We start from the raw sequence: 12,864 nt of genomic DNA, 5'->3' as shown, positions 1-12,864 counted from the left end.
AGTGCATTAGATGGCGGACAATCTGGAAAAAAATGCACTTTCCCACTGCCCATCACAGGAGCAGTAGAGCCATTAGCAGACACATTTTTATGAGAGCTGCGAATAAATGCATGAACTGACGAAGGATCATTTGCCATATGATCTGTAGCTCCTGAATCAATAATCCAAATATGGCGGTTGGAAACAGGCGTAGTAAGAAAGGCTAGCAGGTTACCTGAAGTATGGTTGGCCTTGCGCTCATTCTTATTACCCAACTGGTGAAAGAAATCCTTCAACTGGTCTAGTAAAGGATGAATTATCAGCTACAGCAGCTCGAGCAAGCTTATTTTTGTCAAAATTAGCTTTAAGATGAGGATAAATATCCCAACAACGATCCTTGGTGTGACCAGTTTTATTACAATGATCACAATGAAAAACTTCTCTCTTACCCTTAGCACGAGAATTCTTGTCCTTATCAAATGGCATGGCTCTGCGTTTATCATCTTGGAGCTCAGAAGAGCACTGGATTCAGCAGCATCCAGGTCTACAATGCTTTTAGAAACAGGATTCATAACTTTCTTACGTGTCTCTTCACGCTGCACAGTCGCACAGACACTAGACAAACTTGGCAATTCAGCACTCATGAGAATAGTGCTTCTAAGAGATTCATACTCTGATGTGAGGCTACTGAGCACATCAAAAATTTATCCTCCTCAACCCTCTTCAAGAGAATTTTGGCATCAGTTGTATGAGGACGATATGTATCCAGTTCATCCCACTTCTTTTTAAATAACCAAAATGCTCAGTAAAACTTTTCGTACCTTGTGCAGCCTCAGCAATCTCACGTTTCAGCTCAAACACCCGAGCACATTATTAAGCCATACAGACTAGCAACAGACTTCCACAAATCCTTTGCAGATTCTGAAAACGAGAAAATTTCAATATGTGGTTCCATCGACTGGAGAAGCCACGTGCGAACCAGTTGATCATCAGCAATCTTCATACTTTGGATCTTTAGCATCTGGACAAGTACTATTCTCACCAATATACCCAGATTTTCTTTTACCCCCAAGAGCAAGAGCAGCCCTAGACCAGCTGACATAATTGACATCATTCAGCAAGACAGAGGTTAAACGCAAACTAGTATTATGATCTGATTGTGCCATAGTAAACACACAGAGAAACGAAACTTGATTACAGAGAAATGGCCAGGATCGTTAACGATCCCCTGATACCATGTTGTTAACTAACAGATTAAAGAATGCATAACTTGTTATGCAGTCAATGTTGGATCTGCATAAGATGTTATGCAGTTAACTAAACAGATTAAAGAAGAAACACAGTTTAACGTGGTTCGGCGATAGCCTACGTCCACGGGAGAAGAATGATTAGGGTTTCTTATATCAATGGAGGTTTTACAAGACGTGTATATATATATCCTATACATGCCACATATTCGTATAGATAGCAACATATCTAGAGAATATTTTCTTGCAGTGTAAGCCAATCATAAATAGAGAAACTAAATATTCTCCTTTGTTCCAACAAGCTCCAATAGGCATTCCTAAGTAAGTAACCGGAAGAGACTCGACCTTACACCCCAATTCTGAAGCCAGCACTGTCACAATATCATCTGCTCCGATACTGATCATCGAGCTTTTCTCTAAATTCAACTTGAGACCCCTTAGAACTTGAAACAATAAAAGAACAATACGCAGACTCCTTACCTCAACTTATGAAGCGTCCAAAAAAATAACTGTGTCATCTGCGAACTGTAAGTGAGACACGACTGTACCTCCCTCCATAACTTGAAAGCCACTGATTCTATTGTCCGCCACAACATCATTTAACAGAATAGACAACACTTCAACCACTAGGATGAAAAGAAAGGGAGATAAACGGTCGCCTTGTCGAATTCCTTTTGTAGGTTTAATCAAATTAGTTGCTTCGCCGTTAACCAGAATCGAAAATTGTGCACCAGTCACACACCACTTCATCCATTGAATCCATTTATCTCCAAAGCCATCTTTCTTTAAAATAGAAAACAAAGAAGGCCAACTCACATTGTCGAAAGCTTTCTGCATGTCTATCTTGCACATAATCCCCGGTTTCCTTTGCCTCAGTCTACTGTCAATGCACTCATTGGCAATTAAGATACCGTCAAGAATCTGCTTATTCTTAACAAAGGCTCCTTGTGCACTTGAAACTAAAACCGTCGTTACCATCTTAAGCCTTTCAGCCAACAGTATAAGAATCCTCCTTTGGTATGAGCTTTAAGAAAGATGTATTAAGCCTCCAATCCAATCTCCCTTTACTAAAGAATTCATTCACAGCAGCCATGATGTCACCTTTCAGAATATTCCAACAAACTTTGTAAAACTCTAAGTTGTAGCCGTCAGGGCCTGGAGCCTTGTTAGCTCCACACAACTTAATCACCTTAGGAACCTCTTCCTCCTCAAACACCCTTTCTATCCATTGTTGTTGAACGCTATCGATCCTCCTGAATTTCAAGTTATCAAAAGTAGGAGTAACTGAAGTCCTGGCAGTAAATAAATCAGTATAAAATTGATGAATTTCTGCTTTAATGGCATCCTGGTTAAAGACATCCACTCCATTGATCTCAAGTTTGGTAATGCAATTCCTCCTCCTCTTACCATTAGCAATAGTATGAAAATACCGTGTATTTTTATCCCCATCTTTAAAACTTTTTACCTTTGCTCTCTGGTACGCCATCCTTGCCCTTGTGATCTTAACATCATTAAGCTTCTTCAATAAAACCGCTCTTTCCTCACGCTGCGAAGTAGATAAAACTGCACTCTCCTCTACGATATTCAGAACTTTGATCTTCTTAGTCAATTCTTCCTCAGTTTTCTTTACATTCCCAAAAGTTATTTTGCTCCAATTTTTAATGAAATACTTCAAATTTTGCAACTTCCTGAAAAGAACAAAGCCTGGGGCTCCAGTGTAATCCAAAGTGTTCCACCAAACCTCAACCAGCTTAACAAAATATGGATGCTCCATCCAATGAGTTTCGATCTTGAAGCTTGAATTATTCCTTATACAAGAAGTTAAATCCAATATCAGAGCATTGTGATCAGAGATTGTTCTTACCAACACCGTTTGTGTAGCATTACTAAAACGTGAATCAAACAAAGTACAGACCAGAACCCTGTCAAGTCTACACAATAAAGGGTCTTCAAGTTTGTTGCTCCAAGTATAAGACCCCCCATGTAATGGTAAATCTATCATCTCTTGCTCCGAGACAAAGTTATTGAGAAAATTCACATTTCTTAAGTCACCACCAGGTTTATTCCTTTCAGCATCACATCTGACAGAATTAACATCACCAACAAAACACCATGCTTCATTAGACCCTGCTCTAATTTCTTTCAAGTCGTTCCAAAAGAGTTCTCTCATGTTAAAATCACAAGGAGAATAAACATTGGTGAAAATAAATTTAAAACCAGTATCTCGAAACCTAAAGAGGCATGAGATTGAGTTATATCCCATTCTTACCCAGCAGCTCTAACTTAACATTATCCCATACAGTAATGAGACCTCCACTGTTCCCAACATTTCCTTGTGAAGGAAGAAACTCCATTCCAAAATCTGAGTCGAATCACAATTGTCTGACAAAGCAAAAAGAAGGCGCAGGCATCTTAGTTTCCTGAAGTGCACAAATTAAACGCCTGCTATCAAGTATTTGACCGCTATTTGTTTATCATAAGCGTTCAATCCCCTAATATTCCAGGATACTATTTTAGTTCCCATCAGACCTAACAATCTCCCCTGAATTAACTTCCTCCAACTCCTCCTCCTTTTCGCTTGAAGAATTTGAGTTGTAGGAATCGCAGCTGTCTTGCACTTTCCTCCCCTCAGCAATTGCCTTATACCTGTCTCTATATTTAAAAAGAATTTCCTCAATAACTTCTTTGGCCTGCTTCTCATCATTTGAATTTATACCTCCCAATCTGGCGCATAACTCAAAGACCAACTTTGAAGTAGAAAAGACCACCTCATTCGAATCAATATTTGTGCCTTGAATTTCCCCAAGTTGAATCACAATTTTATCCTCCATCACCTTAAAAAGTTGTATCTGTTCAGCTGCCATTTGCTTAGTAGGAGACTGCGCAACAGATTGAGGACTTAGCACCCTCCCATCTTCCACCTGATTATGACTTTCATGCAAAACCATCTGAAGGTCGTCAGGAAGTCCTGAGGATGAAAACCTTTGGTTTGCACTCATGTCCTAATCCAATTCATTAACTGCAGAAACAATGGGTACCTTGCATGCTCATCCATCGCTTCCAACAGCCAATAAATCAGTACCAACTGAAACTAGAGAATTACTTGGCAAGGTGGGAACACCTGCTTCACATCTACTCTTACCTTGTACTCCAATAGATTCAGCTGCCAAAATGTTGTCAATTAATTCCAGTCTAGTTGACGTGGGTACTTCACCTTCACATCCTCCATCAATCAGAGCATGGAATTTATTGACCGTAGTGACAATCCTATTTTGAGAACAATTTATCCCACCACCATTATTCTCAAATAGATTTGTCAACCAGACACACAGTATCCTTACTGCATTCACAAGCAGCCAAAGAACCATGATTAAGAAGAGACTTACCACCTCCAAGGTTATCGCCTCTAAAAGAAGAGCTAACAGCAGAAGTCGAGTTTATTACAGGATTACTTGACTTATTCTTCAAGTTTTGAATATCCGTTCCTCGAATTGCTTTATTAGACTCACCAGGCTCCGATCCACAAACAGTCACTGTTTTACCACCTAGAATAGCGGCGTTTACTAGTTTTGAGTTTGAAAATTTGTTATCAAGCTCATTAACCAGTCTAACATACTCCTCCATCGGTGCCTTTTTTTAGGATCAAATTTGAAATCCCATTCAATGGAAACCGCCCATTTCTGGTCTTCATCCTCAACCATGAGAATCGCTGGGATTGATGAGAAACATCCTTTAACAAAAATCCTGAAAACATTGTGTGTTGTCAGGTTTAAGGTGCTTGTCGCGATATCAATTAGTCCTCCCAATGAATCTCCAATGGAATGGAACAGCTTCGAGTTCCAGAATCGTTGTGGAATTCCTCTAATTTTTAACCCCTTCCCAAGCTTAACCATAGCCTGAATTGGAATGATGTTATCCTTCTGTTGAAGAACAACTGGCCTTATTTCTTTCGTATGCGCAATAATTTCCCCCCTCCTACAGGATTGAGTGATTTGTACAGCTACATTACCCACCAAAATTTTCTGTGGTTTCCACAGATCCATCCAACAATCCTTCTCCAGCACCACCTTTGCATTTTGCTCATCCATAATCTCAAAATCAATGAAAGAATCCCACTGCATCTGATTCCTCACCTCCCTTGCAATCCTTTGCCATCTCACAAACCCATCTAACTTCATGTATCCTTCATATAATTGATTGTGATTAGCTTTCCTTGCTAAAGAGTGAAGAAAATCTGATCTGTCAGGCACAACTTGAACAGGTCTCCTAACCATATTATTGTTCCTCAGTAGAGTTTTAATATCTTTACAGAGAACACCCCAATAGTAAGAACTATCACCGCACGGTATGCATAAGGCATAAGACCTATCACCATCACCCCTCCTAAATCTTGAGATGCGCATATACCTTCCTGCATCATTCACTCTTTCCTCACAAAGATATGAAGCTTCACCCTCTCTTCTCGGCCATCTTCTCTTCTGACAATCCACCTCCACTGCCTCCTCTAGAACTCCAACTAGCCAACTAGCAACATCCGCAGAGAACAACAACCACGATCTTAATTCTCCTCTCTTCCTCTCCTCAAATTTCACTCCCTGCGATTCCAATGAAAGACTGAAAAATTTTCTCTCAAGGTAGAGCGTTTTTTCCGCTCCTTCTCTCCATCTCTTTAACAAATCTTTTGTTTTCAGTCGAAAGCTTTACTAGGCAAAAGCTACACATGACTGTACATTATCTGTTTATTATGTATTTGCTTTTGGAATGGCCGTGGAACTCAAAGACCCAAGAAACAAATTAAGCTAAACATGGAAGTACTGCTTCAACACCTACCAAATCCTAATAGATACTACAAATAAGTCGCTGCTGAGTCTTGCAACTCCTTCCCTTCAAATCTATTTCTATGTATGTCTGTCCATACAAAGACAAAAATATATCAATTTCCCCAATAAACATATCGTCGTTAAATTTGCTCATTCAGTTTCTAATAAGAAAACAAGAGATCGCATATTTGTTTACTAAACAAAAATTAGAAAAATTAAATAAATTAAAGCAGCATTAATAAACTCTCAGCTAGCTCGCCGAGAGGATGTCTGTATGAAATTCTGGATGGTTTTGGTGTTACCAAAAGCATGGACGGCATCACATTATTTCTCAAAGAAGGAATGGGTGAGAACTTCACAAGTTCGAGTTCCAATGTTGAAGGAAAAAGTGAAACATTCTTTACTAAAGATAACAACATTCCGATCCTCCGGAATGAAATAGCAGAACGCTGCACTCCATGGTATGTGATCCCCCATGTCAATATTTTTGTGCACCAATTGCCTAACCCATCCTCCATTACAATAGTCCTCAAGCAGCCAAACACTGAGAAAACCCTTCTCATTCCTTATTGTGTGATACACATGGCCATAGTAGATGGACCCTTCTGACACCCCAAAAAACCCACCTCTTGGATTAGAGTGTTTGATATCCTTAGGCAAGCTGATTTTTGGTAACACACTATTCCTTGGAAATTTTTTGTTGTCGAGATTGAAGACTCTGATGACCACCTTATATACCTGTGTATCTGGGCACCCGCAATCATCAGTCCAGTACATGACTCCATTGTGGATAACCATATTAGATAAATAACATGAAAGATGTTTTCATTGCTGTGAACTTCATCCGTTATCCACTCACCCGTATCAGAAGAAAATACATGTAAGGTACTCGTGAAACGGGAGGATGAATATTCAGAAAAAACCACCTTGAAGTTACTACTAGTTGAGGTTTCAGATACCAAACTAGCAAAAGAGTAGTTTCCAGGAATTCGGAAAGGGGGAGGTGGAAGTGAGATACATTGTTTTGTGAGCGGATTACATATACTGAACGTCTTACTTTCTTCTTTTTCAAAGAGAACTAAACCATTCACAGATGAAGCTATAATCTATGCTCTATGACTGCGTGTATCATCTAACAGGAATTGAAAGGAACAACCGACATGATCGTTTATGAAGTTCTGGCGGATGTCCGGAGAGTGAGTTTGAATGACATGTTGTGAATAAATATCATAGAAGAATTGTACGTAAACCATGGTCCATGGAGGAGAAATAGTAATGCGTTTGAATACTTTGTGCACAAGAGATGGGTTAGATAAAAGAGACTTCCATAGCTTCGAAATGCACCTGAATTTATGCATTTGTTTTAATTCAAGGCAAAAGAAGATCTCGCGCAAGACATTAGTTGGTAAATCATCACCGTTCTGACTCATTCTTGTTTCCGTGATCAAGTTTTTGCACAATCTATATTGTTATGATTTCCTTATTTTATATACACAAGTTTTCTTGCTAGGGTAAACTAGCCGCTTATGTCGAAGACATAGGTGTGACTTGCTGTTCAAGATTAGTTTCTAGTGCCGAACTGCCGGTTAACACTACGGATTTGCACAATTATAGATATCTTTTACAAAATTAGTGACAAAACCCCTAGGTGACCAACTTAAAGGAACAAAAAAACCACCCATATTAATTTTAACAAATTAAATCAGTTTCATTAAATAGTGACACAAAAATCCCAGTTTAAATAATAATTAGCAAATTTAATCTTTTTTAATTTGAAAAAACCCAAACGTAGCCTTCTTCATCTTCGTCTTCTCTCCTTTCTTTTTTCTTCTTTCTTTCTCTCCTTCTCCCCACCACCATCACCACCAGCAGCGATACCAGATCTCACCAGCAGAAACTTTATGCTTCCCCGACCACACTAGCACCTTCGTATCTCACCACCACCACCACCTTCGTCCGCCTCCTTCAATTCCATCACCACCTTCGTTCCCTTAACCCGTAATTGTTGAAATTAGGGTTGCGATTTTAACTTCAGTTGAAGAACAGAGATGGGTTGGTGACGAATTGATGATTGAGATCGATTTTTCAAGAAAGGGATGATGGAGTGGTGACGTTTCTAACAAGGTCTAGGAATTAGATCTAGGAATTGATTCCATGGTGGAAGTGAACTACCGATGACGATATGCTCGTGTTGGGAGAAACGGTGGATTTAGAATGATAATTTGAAGTTTTGAAGTATTAAAAAATCTTATCATTTCACTAATTTTTCAATTGAATTGGATACCAGATTTCGTTTTGTTTGACATTTCGTTGGTTTTTATTCTTGAGAATTTGATTTTTATTGTTACTGTAAGGATTTATTGACTTGGTAAAAATCTTATTTCCTTCTACTTTTGATTTATTGACTTGGTAAGAAGCACCAGCTGCCGCTGTTTTATCACCTGAAATTGAGAGTAAATATCGTTGTTGCTGATCGAGAAATAGATCAAGAATTGGGAGATGAGAAAAGGGTAAGATAGAGATGATGGACTTTGGTAAGATTCAAGATGGTTTGAACCTGAGATTGCAACAAAATTGGATCTGCATCTCGTCTGGAGTTGATTCAGAAATTGAAACTCAGAGTTGAGTTAGATTGAGAAGATGTGAAGATGGGTTCTGCTAGCTTCTGTTGAATTCAGCTGTGGAGTTTTGGATGAACTGAAATGGGGATCTGGAGAAATTGAGGGTTTGTGTTGGTGTCCTTGAGGAAAAAATTAGGGTTTTTCTGTTAATTCGAGAAATGAATGAGGTCGCTGGTGTCGAGTATGGATCTGAAGAATGATGGTGGTGGAATTATGAAACAGAGACGAGAAGAAATCGAAGATGAGATGCTGTGGTTGCTGGTGATAATGAAATCAGTTAAGCGGAAATAGAACTGTAGATGATGAAAATGATGCATTAATGAACTTGGTAAACTACGATTCGATTTGAGATGGGTTATGGAGTCGCAAGATGCTGTTGCTGGGAAGATTCAGATGAGAAAAGAATGAGAAGAAGATGAATGGAGTTTTTGATGCTGTGTGTTGACTGAATTGATGCCTCAGCTGCTATTGAAATTGCAGGTGACGATGGATTTTGACTAAGTAGTGGAAGTGTTTATTGTTGGTAGTACAGTTCAGTGAGGTGGTTATGGAAGTGAAGAGAAGGAATTGAATAAGAAGTGCAGTTTGTGCTGAGAACTAGTGTTTGAGAAGATGTAATGTTGATGCTGCTGTTGTTACTGTGGTCTGATGGCAGAGATGTAGGTGCAGTTGTCTGGTGGTGTTAGCTCTAGCGCAAGGACTGGAATTGCAGGTTAAGCCATGGATTGCTGGTAGGATTTAAACCAGTTGAAGCCTTGTGTTGGTTGGTATGAAGGATAAAGAAGATAATGGCATTGGCTTGTAAACTGAAATGATGCAGGTGGAGGTTATGGAGCTGTGAATGGGTTAAGAAGCTATATGTCGCAGTGGTGGAATGTGGAACTGTAGATGACAGGGAAATGGTGGTTGCTTCCATGGTTCAGCTGGAGCAGTGGAAATCTAAACTTCAAGCACATTATAAACTTCAAGCACATTATAAACTTCAAGCACATTATAAACTTCAACTGGAGCAGTAGAAATCTAATAAGAAGAGGATGACAGACAATGATACAGATGTAGATTATATGGCCGTCGCTAGTATGGCAGAGAGGATGGTAGGATCTGAGCTAGCAAATATTATTGAGGTTGCTGCCATTAATATGATGCGTGACGAAAGAACTGAGGTATATATAACCTGGTTTTTTATTTTAATCCATCTGTTTGAGTATATAGAATTGGTGATCTCGTAATTGTCTTAGTTATAGGGAAACTGTAGGATTCTTATTTTATCTAGGTCATGCAAGTTAATGAATGTTAGATGTTTTAGCATTCTCAGTGTACGTTGGCATAGGTTTCAAGTATCTGAGGTGCACATCAATGGAACCCGCAATATGTTACGAATATTGATACTCTAGAATAGAGCCAGTTACTTGCATATCCTTAAAACACAAACAAAGTTACTTGCATTAAGATGGAGACATTAAGGACTGCTCTTGGGATGAATAAAGTTGATGAAACTTCTTTACTACAGGAAACTGTTCTGGAAACAGTGGAATCTGATTCTGAAATTAGGTGAAGGAGAGGGTCCAAAAGAAGGTTTAATAGAGAAAAATGATGGCTAGAATTGAAATGGGAAGCAATTGCAGGTGGTGAATTGGATTGTGGAGCTGAGTAGAGTCAACTAGGAGATGTTGCTGCCGCTGCTTTCAGATTGGCAGTGTGCAAGTGTAGCTGCTGGTATTGTTGATATGGTTATTGCAGTGATGGGTTTGATATGGTTATTGCAGTGACAGGGTCTTGTGACGAGTTTCATTTGATGCTGCTAGTAAGCTCCGGTTGCAACTAAAGTTAATATTATAGAGAAGGTGGTACCGGTGTTGGCTTTGAGTTGGTTCTCTATGAAGAATGGTTTGAGATGATGCTTGAGAATGGTTTTTAAGTACAGTTGCAGGTTGAGAGTGTAGAGAAGAACTGAGATGCCTATGTTGGTGGTGATTATGAACTGCAACTGGTGATAATCAGAATCCATGGAGGAACTGGTGTTGCTCTGGTTGAATTAATATGGATATTGCAGGTCCAGTTGAAGATCAAACTGAGCCTGAGATGGAGCATTTGTGGTGTTCAGGTATGAGCTTGAACTGAAATGGAAGGCAGTAATGCAGTGGGTATGGGATTTGAAGTGAATTTGTAGTTGCAGGTGCAATGAAGTGCTGCAATACAATGAGGAATTGCCTGTAAACCTAGATGGAAAGATATACCAGGTGAAGCTGAGTAATGGGTCTTGAGACATAACTAGTGGTATTGTTGTTGAAGCGCAGAAACCAATTATGGTTTCATCATAATATGATGAAACCAAAATCGGTTTCATCGTATTTCAACAATGTATTTCTATCCATGAAGATGTATAATACCTCTTAAAAAATTTCTTGCAGGTGATTTCTCACGAAACCAAGATGAAACCAAAATCGGTTTCATCGTATTTTTGGGAGGTGGTGGTGGTGGGCGGTCGTGGTGCTGGTTTTGGTCGGCGGTGGTCGACAGTGGTGGTGCTGGATGGTAGGGTGGCTGGTATTGGTGGTGCAATTACGTAGTATCGGTGGTGGTGGTAGTGGTGGTCGGAGGTGGTGGCGGTGGTGGTCGACAATGGTGGTGCTTGATGGTAGGGTGGCTGGAAGTGGTGGTGCAATTGTGCAGTATCGGAGGCGGCGGCGGGCGACGGAGCGGTGGTGGTCAGTGGTGGAGAGGGTGGTGGTCGGGGGGGTGGTGGCGGTGGTGGTGGGGGCGGTGGTGGTCAGTGGTGGCGTTGGTGGTCGGTGGTGGGGCGGTGGTGGTGGTGGTGGGGGGGGGCGGTGGTGGTCGGTCGGGGAGGGTGGAGGGTGGCGGTGGTGGTCAGTGGCGGCGGCGGTGGTGGTCAGTGGCGGCGGAGGTGATGGTCGGAGGTGGCGGCGGTGGTCGGTGGCGGCGGTGGCGGAAGGTGGTGTTGGCGGTGGTCGGAGGTGGTGGCGGTGGCGGCGGTGGTCGGAAGTGGTGGCGGTGGTTATCGATGGCGGCATTGCTTATTGGTGGTTGTTTATTTCTTGTTGGGGTGACAATATAATAAGAATTAAAGTGTGATTGATTTTTGTTTTTGTTGGGGTAATTTAAACTAGAAGTGTAATATAGACAGTTTATATTAAATGGGGTTTTTGTGAACAATTTGTTTTGTTAGTTTTTGTATATGGATAGTCACATCTTTGGGGTTATAACTCGCGGACCGTTTCTTTTAAGAAAATAGGGTCAGGGTGAAAATATTGGCAATATTTCCCGATTTGATCTCTCATGTTTTTTTTGTCTGGTTTAACAATGACCCAACCACCGAAAATTGCGTCAGTATTGAGTAAAACGTATGCTATTTTCTTTGCTTGAAAAAAAGCTACTAGAACATATATCCTCTCCTAGCTATTTTTTTTGGTGTATATGGCAAAGACGTATCCTTTCATGTATCTTATGTTGTTGGGTAACAACGACAGTTAATGTATCTTTTCCAGTCCGGTCCGTGAGTTATAACACCAAAAGTGTCACTACTCATCCACAAAAAATCCATCAAAACAAAAGTAACACAAACCTCAAAAAACAAAACTAACACAAAAACCCCAAAGAATTTGATGAAACCAGTTTTGAAATTTGAGGTTTTTGTATCAATTCTTAATGAATTGGGTTTTTTTTTATCAATTTTGTTTAAGATGGAGTTTTAGTGGATCACAACATTTGAATGGGGTTTTTGTACCACAAGTTTGGTCACCTTAGGTTTGTATGGATAGTTCTGTTTCCAGTAACTAAATTTGTTACATTGGCATGACTTGCCATCTGACATGGCGTTCTATTTTTTAGAATTAATATGATCTGACACGTCAGTATTCGTATTCTCCTTTCTATAAAGAAGTATTGATATACTTTTATAAGGCACTGGCGGGGCATTTCTCCCTAAGAGCGTCCACAGTGGGCGACTAAACCCAAACATTTGGTCTTTTGAACAGACGTAGTGGAACGTATTATCGATCAAATTTTGATCGACGACTAAAACCCATAGTATATTTGGTCTGGGACCAAGACTAAACTCAAATATAGTCGAGCGTTGGTATAGTCCACGCCCCACCACCAGGCGGTTATATAATCTACGTCCCACACCAGGCGTACGTAAAGTCCCCGCACCACACCAAGCGTACGTAAAGTCTACGC

The 12,864-nt window shown here is 40.2% G+C and overlaps 1 protein-coding gene across 1 annotated transcript; it reads right to left on the bottom strand.

Annotated features, from left to right (window-relative positions):
- Nucleotides 1-2,214: 2,214 nt before the first annotated feature.
- Nucleotides 2,215-3,396, bottom strand: LOC113360270. The gene has a single exon (XM_026603797.1). It carries the CDS (start codon nucleotides 3,394-3,396, stop codon nucleotides 2,215-2,217), a length of 1,182 nt encoding a protein of 393 aa, XP_026459582.1.
- Between the last annotated feature and the right edge of the window lie 9,468 nt (nucleotides 3,397-12,864).

Source organism: Papaver somniferum, chromosome 3, assembly GCF_003573695.1.
Source record: "Papaver somniferum cultivar HN1 chromosome 3, ASM357369v1, whole genome shotgun sequence".
NCBI lineage: Eukaryota > Viridiplantae > Streptophyta > Magnoliopsida > Ranunculales > Papaveraceae > Papaver > Papaver somniferum.
This window is presented reverse-complemented; position numbering and strand designations above follow the sequence as displayed.

Coding starts and splice junctions, on each gene's coding strand:
- LOC113360270 (XM_026603797.1), bottom strand. CDS start 3,396: ATGAGAGAACTCTTTTGGAACGACTTGAAAGAAATTAGAGCAGGGTCT.